The sequence below is a fragment of the Lepidochelys kempii genome, chromosome 16 (genome assembly GCF_965140285.1).
Source record: "Lepidochelys kempii isolate rLepKem1 chromosome 16, rLepKem1.hap1, whole genome shotgun sequence".
Taxonomy (NCBI): Eukaryota; Metazoa; Chordata; order Testudines; family Cheloniidae; genus Lepidochelys; species Lepidochelys kempii.
In genome coordinates this window covers 17,477,716-17,497,430 of record NC_136395.1, presented here as the reverse complement: position 1 = coordinate 17,497,430, position 19,715 = coordinate 17,477,716, and the positions used below count along the sequence as shown (strand labels likewise).

At 42.8% G+C, this 19,715-nt stretch overlaps 1 protein-coding gene across 1 annotated transcript in view; it reads right to left on the bottom strand.

Moving 5' to 3' along the window:
• Nucleotides 1-2,874: 2,874 nt before the first annotated feature.
• GPR107 (G protein-coupled receptor 107) overlaps nucleotides 2,875-19,715 on the bottom strand; it is a 64,620-nt gene continuing 47,779 nt past the window's right edge. The window contains 4 exon segments of the mRNA XM_078849133.1: nucleotides 2,875-3,945; nucleotides 15,774-15,805; nucleotides 16,700-16,783; nucleotides 18,295-18,341. Coding sequence (XP_078705259.1) covers nucleotides 3,696-3,945; nucleotides 15,774-15,805; nucleotides 16,700-16,783; nucleotides 18,295-18,341 — 413 coding nt within the window. The 3' untranslated portion in view covers nucleotides 2,875-3,695.

Sequence of the window (19,715 nt, the reverse complement as noted above, 5' to 3'; positions counted from 1 at the left end):
CTCAAATAAATTGGTTAGTCTCTAAGGTGCCACAAGTACTCCTTTTCTTTTTGCGAATACAGACTAACACGGCTGCTACTCTGAAACCCATTTTAGTCTGTCATGCGACAAAGGATAAGAGATGTATATTGGAAAACAAGTTTCTTCCTCAATGTTCCTGCTCTCATGGTCTGATTTTCAGAAGTGCTGAGCAGCCCCATCTCCCACTGAACATATGGGAATTGCAGGAGCTCAGCAACTTTGAAAAAATTCAGCAGTCTATAATTAGTGAATTGACAACTGAATTTATTTTTCCAAGAGTCTAATAGGGTGTAACTGGCTGGATTGTAAATCTCCCTTCCCTAAAGAGCAATTTAAGAAAAGAGATAAATTAGTGCCTGTATTTAAACCCTTCTCTCAGGAATCACAGTTCTTGTTCAATACTTGGGCATATTGGAAAGCCGGGAAGTCTATAACCTTTAATATTTGGGAAGAACATTACATAGCTAAGATTATACAGTGCATGTGCACTCTGTAGACAGTTAATTTAGCTTAGAAAAAAATGCATCTTCCACATACTAGATCTGAGACAAAATGCTGCAATGCACCAAATCTTTACAACATGCTCCCAGGGTATGCCAGCATGGAAATCAAGGAACAGGGCAATCAGTCGGAGAGAAACACTGCAGACGGTGTACTCTACAGATCATGACATGCTGGATTCAGATAGTAACAAGAAAGAGGAAATCCTAACCGGGAAGCCACATGCTGTCCTAACTGGAACTACTGCCCTTGAGGAAAAGAAGTGTCATCAGGAATGTTGCCTATGTCATGATTTGATTAAAAAAAACAAAACAACAACCACCCTTGTTAAACTATTGAGAGGAACATTCCCAAAGCCTGCAGGTCACAGGAATTTGCCAAACACGCGGCAAGCAAGTTCACTGTGGAAAGACAGCTCGATGAACTGCTGCAGAACCATACTGCAGCAGTCACCGCTACTGTGGTGAACGTGTACCAGTGGCATTTCCAAATCACCTTTTATATTGATTTACTCAGTGCATTACTACTGAAGAGCAAACGGATGCCTGTGGGACATTTCACAGTTTGTACAGTCTGAGTTGAGAGTTCTATAGTGGCAACACACACACACACACACACACACACACACACACACACACAAGCCTCCACACCAATGCACTCGCAGACTCACAGAAGCCTGGGCTTTCCAAGACTAGTCATCGATAGTTCTAATGCCCCTATAATGTATTTAATCCTTTTGCTAACCTGGGTTATTATAGGCAGAAGCAGGAAGGTTACAAGCCACTGGGGTCCCAGAACATTGAATTCAGCCCCATGCAGTACTTGTGACACTCTCCTCTGCAAAAGGTGAAGCCAATTTACCAGATACACATTATGTCAGCACTTGAAAGCCAGGTGTGGTGATTATGCTACCTAGTGAACTACTGGGCCAATTTCTCAGCAGCAATAGAAATGGTCAAGCACTTACCAACCACGTGTGTTCACAAGTCACTGTGCTAGACAGAAGATCAAAAAGCCAAAATGCCATTACGGAGGAAGAGGACAGAAGAAAAGGAAATGGAGGCTCACTTTAAAAATGGATGCTGTATAAAAACTTTGACCAGTTTCTTCAGTTCTTTGCCCACAATGTTGTAACGGGTTTTATTTTCATCATGGGTTTTATTTTTATACAAATAGCTTAGTTGCGACATGATAGCACTGCTGGTTAGCATTCAACGTCCCTGCTGACACCACATGCCAGCTAGTCAGATAATTGTCCACTCGTCTTTAGCTCATGCTTTGAATTGAATCATCCTTTTAGAAACACTTTCAAAGCTTTTCCCCTCAGCTTCACAGTCCCTGGGAGGATGCTACTCCTGGTTATTGCTCGGCTTTTTCCAGAGTTCTCCAAAGTGCTATGGGCTCTGCATATAAAGCTATATTGGCTATATTATTAGCAAAAGTGCATATAAAAAGAGAAACCTGAGACTAAAGTATAAGCACTGGCTATCTCAGCAGCTCCACTGAAGCCACAATATGTAGTAGTCAAATGTTAGGATCCCCATAATCAGGGCTGATGTGGCTCCTAAAAGATCTATGTTTGGGGTGAAAAAAGCCATACCCTTAAAAAAAGTTAAGATTTAATTTAATCCAAAAATGCATTAACAGACCCCATAACAGCACCTTGTTTAGATTAAGAATGCATTACTGTATATTTATTCCTAACTGGAAAACCTGTCCACTTACTCATCCATGTGTATTTGCAGTAGAATACTTGAGCCCCCAGTGTATTCTTCTGAACGGAATTTGTGGGTGAGTCGTGTCGGATGGGCCATTTCTGAAGGAACAGGGTGGCTCCCTAAATTCTTTAGGCAGACCAGTTTTTAATCACATTTGTAATGCAATATGTACAGTGAGCTGGTTCTCCCACCCATGAAAGAATTAACTGTTGAGAACATGATTGCCTAGCACATTTGGCAGGTGCTAGGTTCCTCACTTCTCTGCCATTTAAGATGTGGAGGTAGAAATTATTTTCTGACGTGCTAAAGCCATAGATCATACAACATGGATTATCCCATTGGCAGTGCATTTCCATTTCCACTGGCTGGAGCTCTAGGCTTGCAAGATGCCTGCCACTAACAGTAGAGTCAGATCATTACTGCTTTGGGTATGTAGCAAGAAGGGTAGGAAAGGAATGTTAGAGAGGAAGATTTGGTATTGGTGGAAGAAGGATACGATGTTTTCATGTTCTCTTTGAAAGGAAACCAGTCCCAGACATCAAAGCAGGTAGCTCTTTTTACCCCCCACTTCCAAGATTTTCGCAGTTAGCAACGGTAGAGATTGTTGGGGGAGGAAAAACCAAGTGATCTTCAATCAATTCTTTAAAACTCATTTATTAAAAGCTCTGCGATCTCAGCTCCAGTCCAAAAGAGAAATGAATCTACATTCTAAAACCAAACTCCACTGCATCCTGTTCCAATCTTTATTGAAAGGACAAAGCTCCCTGTGGTTCCAATTCTCCAGTCCCTGGAAACTTGAGTTCTGCAACTGTCATTCACCAAATCCGATCCCTAGTGGGTTTGTCATTGGAGAAATGTTAGCACATTTACATGATGGAACCCCACACTGCCATTCTTCTGTAGAAGCGTAGTCAACACTGAATGTCCAGATCTCTTCATGAAGATTAAGGCCTAGTATCTGGTAGCTGCAGTCTATATGCCTTCCTGACTGATTCAGCTGCTCAGGCAGCAGCCTATGGATGCTACACATCCTAGCCAGAGGCAAGAGGCCACCAACAAAGGCAATATGGCTCAGTATAAAAAGAGGGGAGACTTGTGCTGCAGTAGAGGCTAGTCACAGAATTCTTTCAGGGGTTCTCCCACCTTTTCATTCCACAAGAACAAGCTCCTCTGCTGGACCCTCCCACTTCCCCACCTTTCATGACACTTCATAATTTCTAGCACAGGTGTCTCACCGCATGTGTGTATATGCATTATATAAATATTTACTTTACCCACACACACTATAGGTCTCTCTTCACATTGATATTACCCATTCCAGAGTACACAACTGCAAACAATTCAGAAGTCCTAATAGCTCCAGAAAGGAGAGGTGAAGCAAATAAGCCACCCAGCATCCCTAAGAAAGCTCCAGATTCCTTGTGTGTAACAATATCCCATAATAAGCCCATATCCTTAAAAGAGGAATGATTCGCTTTTTGCAATGTTTTGCTCCCCTCCACACACCCAAGGCTGCAGTCCCAGGGTTGGGAAGCTCAGGTTGCTCCCTTTCCGCGGAACAGCAATGTTTTCTTGGAAAGTGCCGCCTTGGCCCGGTGAATCGGCCCCTTGGGCTGTGTTCTTCCATTTGTGCTGGAGCTCCGCTGAACCATTTACCACTTTCTTGACCGTCTCCATGCTTTTCATCACCCCTGCAGTAGCCACCCTGGAGGAGGGAAAAAAAGGGTTTCAGAAGAAACTAAAGCTTCAGGCCCCTGAGAGCTACACCAGCAATTCTCACTAACAGCCCAAGCATAGCTCTCAACATATACACCGACTGACACCTTTAGATTTGCACAGGAATCTCTCAACATTACCTATGTTGCCTTCCCCAATTTTCCGCCACTTTTTGTATTGCCTACTGTTTTGCAAGACATGTGTCTTCTCTGGAGACAATGCTTCTGTGGTTGAAGCCAACCAACAAGGGCAGGAATTCACTGAAAAGCCATTGCCTTTGATATCCCCCCTAGCATCTGATTCTCTAATCCGTTGAGCCGCAGCCCAAGCTGCCCATCATTGGCTCTCAGCCAGGCAGGTACTAACCGGTGCTGGGGGGAGCAGGGTATCACAAACACCCTGCCATGCCCATATTGCTAAGTGTGAGGGAGGTCCTGGAAGGAGCAGGGTGACAGGATATGGTGTACTGGTAGAGAAGAAGTAGTTGAGAACCGTTGCTACAGTGCACGTTCATGGTCTTTACCATCACCGGCCATCTTAACCCAGTAGAGTGTGTGGCAGAAGTCCTGAGGATTTTGGCTCATAAGAACCAGCGTACCTGGAGGAGTCACAGAAGCACTGACAAAGAGTCAAAGGTTCAAACACAAGGCAAGTGATTAAAGCCCAGTCATTTATCTAAAAGAAGTACCCATATAGGAAGGGACGCCTTGGGAAATGATCTAATTCCAAGTTATAAGGAAACAAAGAATATGGGATTGGAACCATTTTAAGCTAGACTTCAAACTGCTCTAATACTAGTCAGCACTGAGCTAGTTCTATTTGTGTTACAGTACTTCCCAGAGGCGCCAAAAATTAGATCAGGATGAGATCCCATCGCGCAAAGATTTGACAGACAATAGCCAGTCCTGGCCCCAAAGAGCTTACAAACAGAAGAAATAATGAGAGCAAAAGAAGAATTATCCCCATTTTACAGACGGGGAACTGATGCACAGGGAGATAAAGTAACTTGATCAGTGGCAGATCTAGGAACTGAACCCAGAGTTCCAATGCAGTCCATTAACCAGAAGACCATCCCCTTCCACTATGGCACCAACGGCAGCTGCTTCTCTTTCAGCATGTTCTTTCGCCAGAGTTTCTAAACATAGATGGTTACACTGAGATTTGGCAAGAAGCTGTGACAAAGACTATTGCTAATCCATTTGGGTTTTTCAAGCTTCATTTTAAAAAAGTGTGCTTAAAAAGGCTTTGGACAAACAGATCTGTAAGCAGGAGCCAGAGCAACAATGCCAACTTCCTACCCTCAAGTGTTTCTGGTTCCAGCTGTCTCAAGAAGGAACCACCCACAAGCCACCCCAACTGATGTAAGAAAACAAAAGTGGCAGATTGCAGTGAAGGCTCAAGACTAGAGAGAGAGAAGACTGCACCATCACAATTACAAATGCTTCTAAAAAAATCTCCTTCTATTCCAAACATTCTTAGCTGCACAGCTCTTTGGTTGCAGTCTTTTTTCTGGGGTGGAGGAAAGGATATTTAGGTAGCTTGTTAGTAAAACTGCTTATTGAAAGTTTTCTGATAGAATCTTTTTTCTTGCAAAGAAGAGTACATTGCTAACTAACCAAGGACAAGACCAAAAGTTTAGACATGCTGCAACTGAATGTATTTTAATCTTTGTTTATACTGAAGAGAACAGCAATACAGTGCGCGTTTCTCAGCTACACAATTGACACGCCAGAGGCTACTGGCTTTTACTGAAGTTCCAAGCAAAGTGGTTGATTTAAAAAAATAAAACAAAACCAAAAAACAGTAAGCTTATGCAGCGGAATGTTCTTAATGTTTTGATTAACCCTTTTTGTATTAAATATTTTCCCTTCTGCATTCTCTTGAGGATTTTAACCAAGAAAAAAAAACTATACTATAGATCACGCCAATGGCTATAGTCCAGAATCCAACATACTGGATTAAAGCATACTGAGTACGATTAAAATTATTCGGGGAGAATCAGGATATCGATAAAAACCAGAAGTCATCCCCTATATCAACCTGGGACTATCAGTACAATTTGACAATGGGACCATAAAACCTTTTTATACTCTGCAAATATTATGCAGGCCCATCTGGTGCATCAGTAATGCCACCAGTGTCAGATGATTACCTTGAGTATCAGACAAATTCTTCAGGGTATCGATATCAGGCCTTCTCCATTGTAAAGGAGAGAGACAATAATCTGCCTCCCACACGGTAATTTGATGTATATTCAATGTTATCTTTTTATTCTATTGCAGAATAATGTACTCTCTCCCATTTTATTTATTTGGTATCTTCTGACACATTAATATGCATAAAGTTCCTTATTTAGCATAAGGAGAGCCAGGTAAAAATCCTGTTAGCCTCCCTCTCCTATGCATACACAATGCGCACACACACAGGGCTCCTGAAGGAAGTTGCAACAATCTTGCTTGGAGTCGCAACCTTGACCCGCTGATGTGCCCATAACCTGCTGTTGCTTCCCATACAGTTTGATTAAACAAAAATGTGTTTATCGTCTCTATGCTCAGTGCAATCTCTCCTCTCTCCAAAAAAAAGAGGAAAGAAGAGTTCTTTTTTCAAAAGGCTCGTAAGATAATGCCTGTTTAACTTCACCACCACAGAGATAATAGGTGAATAAGCTTCTGTTTACACAAGCTACAGCTGGTAATTTCCCTGCTCCCCCACCCCCCCCCAATAAAAATGCTTTTCTACCAGTGTAGTTCCACTGGTGGCAGGACTGGGCACAGAGCAAGTCTACAGGACATGGGGATAAGAATGCCCAGGTCTTGTCTGCATTATTGCTTCCGCCATTACAACCCCAGTATACAGCGAGAGATTTCCCTCTTCCCAAAAAACAGTTCAGAAAAATTCTTATTAGGGTCCTCAAAAGCTAGGGATTAACAACATTGACTAAAGCCAGGCACTCTGCAATTCAGACTAGGTCTCTGGGCTGCCACAGAACTTCAGTCCTGATCTGCAAGGCCCTAGGTCAAAGACTCTCAAACTTCAGTCCATACAGCACTGATCTGTCTCTAGGCAACAAATTACATTGAACGGTAGCTAAAATATATTAAATCATTTCCTTCTTAATTTTTCCCAAGTGAGCAATTCCTGGAGTTGCCACAGAGCTAATAAGTAACAATCACAAGCAGGAGGAGGAAGTGATGCCTTAGACCAGCAGTGCCCAAACTACGGCCCGAGGGCCATCCACATCCCACCAGAGCATTTCATAAGGCCTGCAGCTCGCTTCAGCACAATATACTAAGAGTCAATTCATTAGCACTTTGTTGTCATGTTTATATCATTTTAGTTTACACAAGTCTGTAAATAGACAATACCGTACAAAGAAACAACCTAATACATATGAAACAAGCTGAACTTAAACTATAAATCAATACAGGGGACTTTAAATCTTATTAAAATACGTATAATTTGTTTGGCCTCCACAAGGTTGTGCTTAGGTTTATGTGGCCCTCCTGTGTAATAGGGCTGGCCCCACTGCCCTATACATTTGTAATATGTGGTCAAAAATTATGGAATAGTTTGTTTCTCTCTACCTTAATTAATCCAGATTTATCAAACAAGAATTGCTAAGTATGCAGAAGTTTTTCCACCTTTCATAGCTCTGTTTCATGACCCTCTTTTTTGCCTCGTCTTTTGTTTTATAGTCCTACCCAAGGAAAAATGACAAGGGGAAAAACTGGAAGGATAGTAGCAGCTGACCTCCATGAGTCCAGTCTTTGATATTGCAAACTGGAATGAAAGTTGATCTGCCATCAAGCAAGGAAGCTGAACTCAGCATGAGAAAAAGCTTTATAGCTGTTTTCTTCACTTAATGGAGAACATAATGGATTAGTCTGTTCTGAAGCAGGGACTTGGGAGAATGTGCAGAGGCAGAATGATAGGAACGTATGGATTCTGCAATTTCCTCCTACCTCAGAGAGCTGCTCATCCCATTACGCAAAGAGAACCAACTCAGGATACCACAAAATAAAGCAAAGGTGTCAATGTGTTATCACAAATAGAGGTGATTTTAGTAGGGCCATTGTGGACAGCTGGAAGGAAGGAGGAAATCGAGGATACCACCTTCAAAAGACATTAGTTCCATTTAATAAAGCAGACTTAGGGTTTACAAGTGCTTTTCCTCCCACTCTGATCCTACTTCAGTGGGGTTCCGCCCCACCACCACCCGCACTCTACTTCAACTCAGACCTGTAAAACAGCACTCAAGCATCTGACGTTTACAAGCAAGGTCTGTTTAGCTAAAGAAATAATTCATTGCAGGGGAGAGAGAGCAGCAAGCTTCTTCCCCTCCACCCCAAACTACTGTATTGTTTACATTTTAGGATTTAGCCAAGTGTGTCTGCACCATCTCGGGCAGCATGCTTTCGTCTAACAAAGTGCCAGCTAAGTGCCCACAAACTGACGGAACTCACTTTAGAAGTAGCATAGAGCAGAGTGACAAAAGTCACTTTTCACTGTTGGAGACTGGCTGCTGACCCTGTCTGGAAGAAACGGACTGGTCTCTAGATTGGTCTCTCAGTTATACCCTCTCCTACACCAGTGCAATTCTTATTAATTTTGGTGTATCTGAGCAGAAAACAAGACCTATAATCTTTAAGGCTACTTTCTTCTATAAACACTTGAACTGAGATGTCCTCTGGTTAAGTAACTCCTTGTAAAGCTACTAAAAGTAAATCCCTTGATATCTCCTACAGCCAAGATTTCCTAACTTATACTCTTGATTTAAGAGTTGCATTACAAGAGTTTACATGTGTAGGAAATGCGTGCCCTATGCTGTCTTTTTATGGCATAAAAAGGGTCTTCTGGTTTGTTTCTTCTGCCTAATACTGGCCCATTTGAAATACTGCTGAGTTATTTCACGTATATTGATTTTTTGCGTTATCACCAACAGCATATGTGCATTTATGTTTACAGACAGCCAGAGCTCATAAAGCTATCACTGAAAACATGTGTGGGCCAAAAAGCAGAAGGTAAAGTATCTGTGCTACAGTATTAGGTCACAACTCTGATTTTTTTCCTGGAATATCTGAGCAACGCACAGAGGACTGGCAAGGTGACCTCATAGTGCGTTAAACCCAAGCTGCAGCTCTCCCTCGGTTCGGGAGTAAAGGGGATGTTGAATCTACATATCAGGACATTTCTGTAGCAAGTAAGGATAAAAAGCAAGCACAATTTGTTTTAAAAAATAGGAAAGCCTGGCAGTTTTCATACACCATAAAAAAGGGGGGGGGAGGGGCGTTTTTGCTTTGCACCTGTAAAATCAAACTGGAAATAACAAAACATGGTGAAGTACACCCTATGAGATCAGTTTACAGCCTTCTATCATCTGCCATAGCTTCAGAAAAATAAGAAGCATCTATCATATGCAAAAGCCATCACAGGCACACAGCTGGTAGAGTCAGGATACTGACAACCAAATGGCCCCATGTGCTCATGTAAACCTTGATATTTTCCACCTGAAACAATATTTGTTTAATATTTATGAACACAAAAATAGGACATGCAAGGGCAAATTTACTGTTATGTTTCACCTACCAAAAAAACACCCACTATGCTTTTCAAAAATGCATAAACCTTTCACTCCTGATGTAGCTGGAGAATGAAGAATGAGAATCTCCTAGAGATCCTCTGCCAGATGGCCAAGGGAATGGAACAGACCCATGAGTCAGAGGAAGAGAATTCCAGCAGAGCTGCAGGGAAGCTACCCACAATGATGTAATAATGGAAAGTCCCAGAGCAAACACTGGAGTCCCTTAATCTAACAAAAGCTCACAAGAAAAGTTCTCTGATTGTCAGGTTTCCAATGCTCTACCAGCTTTCCTGTTGCCGAGATGCAGACGACTTAAGACACTTGAGTCACTCTGCTAGGCTTGCTCAAACTTATCCCTAGCAGATCTGCCCTTTTATGTCTTGAAACGGATTCTTTAAGATTTGCAAATTTAGTACTTGTGGAAGGGGTCTGATTACCAGCCCTAGAAGCTGTGGATGAGCAAAGACTTCCAAACAGATGCAACTGGTGCAGTGTCAGTGCAGGATTTCACCACACTGCTCAAGCCCAACCTGAACGTGCCCCACCGAGAAGAAATTAGCCAAGTCTTCGTGCTTTTTTAATCCTGGGCTCCTCTGGCAAGTCTTCCAATTAGGGAAGTGGTATTCTGATGTTGACATTTGTTCACTGGGACCCAGACTGAGACCATTTTCTTACATACAGGCCATTAACCACCATTAAATTATAATGGCTTTGAATTCAGCTACTTGGGTGTGACTAAAATTAGTGATCTAGTGTTTTTTGTTCCTGTGGCCCATTACCAGTTCCATGAACCCCGATTTACTCTAAGCAGCTGACCAGAGACAAGATCTCATTGCAACTCCTAGAGCAGCGGTCCTCAACCTTTAGCAACCCAAGAACCCCCACTTTGATTTAAAAATTTTAGCAGACCCCCAAGCCGGCTTCTAATTTTCCCCAGGGGAGCTCAATCCCCGCTCAGCCCCAGGCCCCGCCCCCCCTTCCCCCAAGGCCCCAACACCACCCCTGCCCCTCCTCTTCCCGCCCCCTCCACCGAGCACTCCCCGTCCCTGCTCCTCCCCCTCCCTCCCAGCACCTCCTGCACACTGCTGTACAACTGTTCCGCAGCATGCAGGAGGTGCTGGGAGGGAGGGGGAGAAGTTGATCAGTGGGGCTGGCGGCCCCAGACATGACTTACGGACCCCCTGAAGCCGGACATGACACTCACACCCCCTGGAGTACCCTCGCGGACCTCAGTTTGAGAACTGCTGTCCTAGTGGGCAAGCACTGGATTAAGATGACTTTAATCTTTATGCTATGCAAAGTCCATATAGACTAGGGATGTAAATATTGGTTAAAAAGTTAACCGGTTAAATTATTAAAATTAGATAATTTAACCGTTAACCGAGGTCGTTCCGGTTGGCTGGTGCAGAGTGGGCAGGGCTGGGGTCCCACCAGCCTGGTGTGGCCGGGGGTGCTCCAGCCTGTCCGGCCTGGGTCCTGCCGGCTCGGCGGGCTGCCTGGCCGCGGTCCTGCCTGCCCGCTGCAGACGGGGCTGCTCCAGCCTGATGCAGCCGGGGTTGGGGCTGCTCCAGCCCACCCGGTCCACTGCAGTCAGGGTACCGCTGGCTGACTGGGGTCAGGGGCCGCTCTGGCCTGGCCAGCCTAACGGGGATGGGGCTGCTCTGGCCCATCGGCCCGGTGCAGCCACTGGGGTTAATGGTTAAAGTCCGGTTAACGGTAAGCCTAATGCTTGCCGGTTAACTGTTTGACCTTTTACAACCCTACTATAGACCCAGCTTCAGAAAGGGGAATGGCACCGCAGAATTGACTCCCGAGTAATTCACATCAGTTACACAGGAGGTACTTATACCTGTTTCAGTGTTACTCTTTAAATATCTGTTGAACTTTGATTTCTCTTAAGAATGACTCGGACCTAACAGTTGAAGAAAGAAGATACAATGATAAATAAATTCCCTTCAGTGTTATACCATGATGAAGAAGACAGGTTTGCAAGACATTATACACACTATTGTTCCTCACAGCTATGATTTATTGGGTAGATGCAAGACATTCTACAAGAAGTTTTCCCCTTGATGCTCAAAAAGGAGCACTATCAAATGCATTTTAAATCTGGTCAATTTATAGACCTAGAACTGTTGTAATACAATAGGGAATGGTCTCGAATTATTTTAAAGTCCATTATTTCTGAGAACTTTAAAAACTAGGCTGCCTTGTTCAGCAGTTCCCTCAATAAACATCATTTCCAGAGCTGTGCAGACATCAGTGAGGTTGGTGATAACATAAAAATGTGTTTTGACATGCAAAGGCGTTTTATACTAATTTCAGTTCCATTCAAAACTGGATGAGGAAAAGTGCTTGACAAATTGGAGAGAAATTAATTGATAGGAAGATTCCTAAGCTTGTAAGATTATAAAAAACAAACAGTGTACAAAATGCCTAACTACTGAAAACATTAATTGGAATTGCTCGTTTATAATTATAAACGGCTCCTTCCTACAATCCAAGAAGGGAAGAAAATCTAAACCTCTCTTTCTGCAGTTTAAGCCCACTGCTTCTTGTCCTATCCACAGGGGTTAATGAGAACAATTTCTCTCTCTCCTCCTTGTAACAACTTTTTATGTACTTGAAAACTGTTATCACATCCCCTCTCAGTCTTCTCTTCTCCAGACGAAACACTTTTTTTCAATCTTCCCTCATAGGTCTTTTTTTCAAGCCCTTTAATCATATTTGTTGCTTTTCCCTGGACTTTGTACAATTTGTCCACATCTTTCCTGAAATGTGGTGTCCAGTAATGGACATAATATTCCAGTTGAGGCCTTATCAGTGCAGAGTAGAGTGGAAGAATTACTTCTTGTATTTTGCTTACAACACGCCCACTAATACATCCCAGAATGGTTTTTTTTTTTTTTTTTTTTTTGTGGGGTGCGGAATTTACACTGTTGACTCATATTTAGCTTGTGATCCACTATGACCCCAATACTCCTTCCTAGGCAGTCATTTCCCATTTTGTATGTGTGCAACTGATCATTTCTTCCTAAGTGGAATACTTTGCCTTTGTCCTTATTGAATTTCATCCTATTTACTTCAGACCACTTCTCCAGTGTGTCCAGCTCCTTTTGAATTTTAATCCTATCCTCCAAAGCACTTGCAATCCCCCCAACCTTGGTATTGTCTGTAAACTTTATAAGTGTACTCTCTGCCATTATCTAAATAACTGATGAAGATATTGACCAGAACCTAAACTGATCCCTGCAGGCCCTTCCAACTAGACTGTGAACACTGCAAGCACCTAAGATGATACTTCTTGAATGTTTTATTAAACTTGTTTAAGTCATTGAGACAGTTCAGTAATGGCTCCAGATTGTCTAGTTACGCTGGAGACCAGCCTAATCAGAACTTGTCCATATCCCCACTTTACCTATATCTAGTCACCCAGTTGTTCTTATTCCTGTTAAACCAGGCCTGATTGTACTCTTGACTTTATGTCTCTCCTCCCTGCTTCTTCCAAGTGGGGAACAATTTCATTTATACAATAGCCAAAAGCTATGAAATGGACCAGTTTATAGGATGAAGCTATTGAAAAAGCATAAGCCAGAATTGTGCTTTGACACCGGACAAGCTAGTCACATTTTTCCACTGAAGTTTTGACCACTGTGAACATCCTACCCTTGAAGGGATGCAGTCTAGTCAGTTTCAAAGAGTGATTTAAGTAGTGGTTTCAAGTATCACACCTACCCCTAAATCTTCTTGCCAATTCTGATGATGTTGTGTTGTTGTTTCTTTTAAATAATTGAAAAGGTTTTAAACTCATGTGGCCTGAAGGACAGTCAAACAAGAGAAACTGATATACATGGGAAAGTGGGGGTACATGACCCATGCTGTCAAATGCAGAGAACAAATCACAAGGAGAAATTATTTCTCTGATCTCAGTCATATTAGGAATCACTTTGTTACAAAGAGCAGGTAAAAAAAAGAAACAGACATAGGTGATGGACGCTGTTGTCCCTTTAGGGAGACCACTCTATTGTACAAGCCTCTAGGAAAGGACCAGATTCTGTCCTTCACTTAGATGGACTGGAACAGATCTAAGGTTAGTGACAACCTTGAGACTTTCATGATAGAATCAAACATCTATAGAAACTGTACTTCACTATCCCTGCTCTTCCCCTTTACCCTCATTCCCAATATATGAAAGCATTCCTTGCTACCCTCCGCACCGCAGACCTGCACCCAATTTATGAGAAATAATTCAGAGAAGGATAATATGCAGCACTGAATTAAAGGCCACTGACTTTGTGCCAATTAAAATTACATTCAGTACTTTTCAACTTGATGAATTTATGGCATATTCCATTACAGAAAAGTAGAAGCATTTCTGAACCTTAGCCCTGAGACTGTCACACTGGAGGGGGAAGGCAGCTTGGGCTGAGATCCAGCTTTATTTGTGATTATTCCAGACTACAACTCTCACAGGGAGAATTCTGATCTCATTTGCAACTGCCTTTGAGCCTGGCAGTTTAGTGGGAGCACAATACTCTGGCTGGGGTGAGGAGAGCAGTCTAGCTCCCCAGACCAGACACTTGCTCAAGGCTGCAGTATCAAAGCCACACGCTCAACTTCAAGGGAGGGAGGAAGGTTCACACATCACATGCTCTAGCAACTCTCCAGCGGATGAAGAAAATAGCACCTAGTGGCCCCATGGAAAGTATGCCTGTGTGGAATTCTCAGGGCAAGGGGCTGACAGGAACCCCTGGAGGAACACAGCACTAGTTATACACTATAAAACTCTAGTAAGGTGAGCTGATCTGGATCTTGAAATCTCTGATCTTTGAGCTGGAGGTCAATTAACAACTCCTCCACTCTGATGGCTGACTTAGGGATTTCCTAAGGATTGGCCCAAGTTAATTCTACTGCCATCAATGGGACGTGGCATGACAGCTGGAGCCAGGGGTTTAATTCCCAAAAACACTGCTCAGCCCAGGCAAAGAATGTTTTCCCTATGTAAGCGTTCATAAGCAGCCAAAAATAGCACAGTTAAGTTACCCCAGTGGCTTGTATTCAAGATCAACACTGTACTCTCATAACAACAACAAAAATACAAAAACCATCATCTCTCCAAGTCCACATGCAGCCACTTGAGAATCAGTGTAGCTTTGGATGCACTGAAGCCTTGTCAGCACAGTATGTCTCAAACAAGCACAAAATATGAGGGGGACATATAGTAGCCATACTGCCGACCTGCCCGTGTTTGCTAGAGCATGCAGGGGACACGAGGAAGGCCAGCATTGCCATTGGATGTGGCTATGTTGGCAAGATTTTAGAGAGAGGTCCAGGAAAATCAAACATCTTGAAGCAGAAGGGTTGAAATTGGGCTATCGTTTATAGACCGTGAGAGCCATTAGCCTTTTCAGTCACCTTTATACGGCTGTGAACCCACAGCGATAAACCAAGCTGATACTTCATCCTGGTATGGCATGCACATCTAAAAGCACTGTTTTAGAACACAGGAGCATTTGGCCAAAGACACATTATGTGTGTGGGGAGGGAAGAGATGACCTTTTTCATCTAGGGCTTGATTTTCAGAAGTGCTGAGCATTCAGCTCCAGTGGAAGTTCATAGATCTTCAGTCGCTTAGCACCACAAAATTAGGGCATGTCTACACTGCAGGTTGAGGTACAACTGTAGCTCAGATACCTGCCCTAGCACTGCTAAAAACAGCAGTGTAGATGTGGCAGTACAGGCTTCACAAGCACAGCAGGGACCCCAGGTATGTACTCTTGTGGCTAGCCCGTGCTGAAGCCTGTACCACAATGCCTACCTGGCAATTTTTACCCATGATAATGCATGGAAAGCTAGTGTAAGTATGTCTATCAGAAGAGCAGCATACCTCAGTCTGCAATGTAGACATGCCCTTAGGCTGCTAACTTTAGGAGTCCATAAATTTGGATGTTTAGTGCAAGATTTCGGTATGCATGTCATTTTTTACACTATTAAGTATCCTACTAACTTGTTGCAAACTACTATAATATCCAGTTCTGAGGTGCATAGGCATACCATAAGCTTCTTCAGTGGTTTAGACAGCTACTGAATTTGAGTCCAAGTGTATTTTTACACACACAGGCTGACCTCAAATATTGGGCGGGAGAACAAACCTCCTCAGAAGAAAAGTGCAACCAGCTTGTCTTTCTAACACTAAGTTGTCAAAGCCAATGAGGAAGAGGAAAAAACGTACTTACACAGCTTCCACCTTCAGGTCATCTTCATAATCCTAAGAGAGAGGGAGGTAAGGGTTATCTGATGCCGGACAGAACTTGTACCCCGTAAGAACAAAACACAAACATTGTCATTTCATCCAACAGCTGCACGTAAAACAGGAAACTGAAGATTGTTCTCATGACCCCATATTGTTATGACACGTTAACCTAATAAAGGCTTCTTGGTCACTAAATACTGTATCCTATGAATGAGATGCAACAAAGTGTCCCTCCTGCCTTACTGCTGTTAATCCCTGGACAAAGAATGTTAGCCCTCTGATTTTACTGCGTTCCCTGTCATTTTAAATATAGTTAGACTTCCAAATGTCATTTCAGTGCTTTTAAACTAGAGCAAGACTTTGCTTAAGGGAAAGAGATGTTCCCCAAGTTGTTTGGCACCACCAACAGTTAATGTATTCCAAAGATCCCTGCATGGTGGCTCGGATTATACTTTAAGAAATCATGCATTTTAAAGTCACTAAGCAAATAAAAACTGTAGATGGAGAAGCGAAAGCTCATTTGACTGGCTCCCAGGGGTTTCAATTACCACATGGCAATCCAGGGCCTAACTTTTTTCCCTTTGTACACTCCTGATTAATTTCCTTCAGACATTTTAAAAATCGAAAAACAAAAATGTAATAATACAATTACTGTCAGACGTCTCATGTGTAATCCAGCAGCCTCGCAGGACAAGCATGAAACTTAAACTCTAGCCTCTTCCCTTCCCCCAAGCCCTTAGGAGTTACCAGTGCTCAAGACTGGCAGAAATCAGACCTCAGCAGCAGGCTTTGAGAAGTTATACTACAATGTGGAAAAGCACCTCTGATTTTTTATTTACTTACAGTTAAAAATGAATGTGAAAGAGAGATTCAGAGAGTGTATAAAATTTTCCCTTGGCAGTAAGATACCTGGTAGAGCCAATTCCACTGGAATGGAACAGCAAACTTGATGAGAATTGGAATGACCAGTGTGACGTAAACATAACATACAATCTATGGAAGGAGGAGAGGGGACAAGAGCAAGAGTGAGAATGATGGCATCATCTTTTTATAACCTCTTATTTCATGGAGAAATATTTCAAGCAAAGAGTTACCTGGGAAATATGTCTCATTAGGGTTATGACACTATTTAACACACAACAATTCTGTGACTTGAAATCTAAATGACTCAACCTATTACTAACATATAAAATAGAGTCCCTTACATTTCAGTGGGAAGATACAAGAGTTTCCATAGAGTATCAAAATCAAGAGCATAGTCTATTACCCCTATGGGTTATGAAAAATGTTTGAAAGCAGGCAAGTGAAAACTACTTAGAGGTCAGTTCTCTTTTGGGATGTGTGCGCGCAGCTTCCGTTGACTTCAGCAGGAACTGCATGCATGTATCCCAAGGCACAATTTGGCCCCAAGCTTAATGTTTAGTATGTTTATACTATGTTGTTCTAAGCCCAACAGTTCAGTCAGCAAAGCACAGTCGGTCTCCGGAGGAAGGTTAGTAAATATTACAAATAGTCAGATCCAATTTAAAGACAGCCAGGGGGATACTGCCACTAGGGAAAGAAGGCAAGTTATTTTCAGCTGAAAAAGTGAGAGGAGAGTTTTAACAGCCTGCCAAGGTGCCAGAGCATGGCATCACCATGAACCTGAAAGTATCTGACTGTTCTCAACTTGCCTTTACCCTAAGGTACTTACACACTCTTTCCCAACCCTATTGCTAAGGACATTACAAATTAGACTGAACACCACCCTGGTGAAAGAGACTGTAGGGAATAGTTCTGCATGGCACCGGGAAGTGGATACAGTGACCTAAGGGGTCTTTTCCATCTCTGACTTCTATGGCTATTCAGACATCTGGTTAAGAACATTAGGAGGCTATTTCCATTCAAATAACCAGCAACAAAATTTAGGCCATGTCTACACTACAGGCGCCGCAGCTATGCTGCTGTGGTGCCCATAGCGTAGATGTTTCCTACAGCTATAGAAGGGGTTTTTCCTGTCACTGAAGGTAATTCGCCTACCCGAGGGGAGGTAGCTTGATCAACCAGCATTCTTCTGGGGACCTAGTTTCATCTGCAGGGGTGGTTAGGTACAGTGCTATGCAACGTTGCTATGTCTGTCTACATTTTAAGGTATAGACCAGCCCTTAGTGCAAATATATAAGTTGTCCTCAAGCTTCAACAACAACATTCTGTAGGTGAGTCACACCTCTTACAGCTATTGGTTCAGAACTTTGTGCAGTTTTAGGAAGACAGGTGAAAATATGAATTTTTTTGAAAGCAAAGAATTTCAATAAACTGATTTCTTCAGGACAGGGACCATTCTTACTGTCTCTCTACAATAACTAGCACAATATGTCCTCCATTTTGTTTGGAGCCTCTAGGTGTTCTTGAAATAATCTAAATAATAATCCACCGAAGTAGGTCCAGAATGGCTTTCTGACCCATTTTTACTCACTTCAAGCCCTGCTCACAGACATACATATATATATTAGTTTCTTACTCACCATAAAGTAGCAATGTCTGAACAGCTTCAGCTTTGCTAGGATAATAGCTGATGTGGAAAGAACACAGAAGGCCATTAGGAAACATGTTAATACTAGCCACCTAAATAACAGGCCTCTCAGGGCTTGTCTACACAGGGAAATACGCCAGTATAATTATGCACAGTAACATAAGCTAAACCAGAAAAAGCCACTTGTTCTGAAATAAGTATCTACACAGGGTATTCCATCAGTGTAACTACAGCAGTACATTTCCCCAGGTGGACAAGCCCTCAAGGGAGAGCTGAGCATTTTAAAAAAATGCAGACCCTGGACAGGTTAACAGTGTCAATTATAAACCAGATTTTCTGCCACATTCTCTGGAGGATCTGATTAGGCTTTTAAATGGAGCTGGCCACTACTAAACAAGAGACAATGTGTAGTGGTTTTCAGAGCAGAGAAAAGTCTGGATCTCATGGAGCAGTTCAGTGACAATAAATGGCAAGCAATGCTTGCGCTCCTGAGTGTCCTTAGCAAGCAACAGAGAAAAGGAAAAAATTGCTCAGAGGGGTGAGGAATGAGAGAGTACTGTAGTGGGGAAATACACATTTATAGCCAGAGGAAATAGCTTGGGATAAGCTGAAAGACAGGAGGAACTTTATCAGAGGGTTTACAATCCATGATCTAAACTTGTCTTCATTATTGTGGGTCCCATTATTGTTAGGCAGGTGTCCTGTAGGGTGAAATACTAAGGGCAGTGCCATTTAGTACTTGGTTTAGACCACTCTGGTCATAGGCCAACTCCCATGGGGTGAAGTTGTCTCACCAGCTGAACCCGCAAGGTCTATTACATCTTCTGAACATCTTATTGATGCAGCTTTCAAAATCAGGTTAGGCAAGCCTTGAACATAACCAATCTAAGAACTGACCCCACCTCATGCTCACTTCTTAGAGATGCATCTGTCCAAGGTCAGCAGAGTCAGGGAAGCAACCTGAGTCTCCTTTGTATGAAATATGGACGGCTGCAGAGGGCAGCCTGCCTCCCTCCCAGCTCACACAAGTCTACAGAGTAGAATCATTCTCCAGTTCATGCAGTAGCACTCACACATTACTGTGGTTGTTGAAAAAAGGGACAGAGAACAGGAAAAGGAGAGAGCTGACAATTAGTACGGAGCACTCCAGATTCCAGGAATTTTTGCTTGATCAAATAATTTTCCTAAAGGAGACAAGATACTTAAGACATAATACAAGTGATTGATCCGTTCATTGGATAAGTTCCTAACACAGTCTCGGGTCCTTAATGGGGAACCCCACTGCCTAGACCTAAGGGGAACATGAAGCCACCACAAACATTTTTCCCCCAGAAAGGGCAGAGTGTACTTCATGGCCCAAGGGTCATGTTTTACGACATTGCAGCTGGCTATCATCTACATCCTTACTCCACT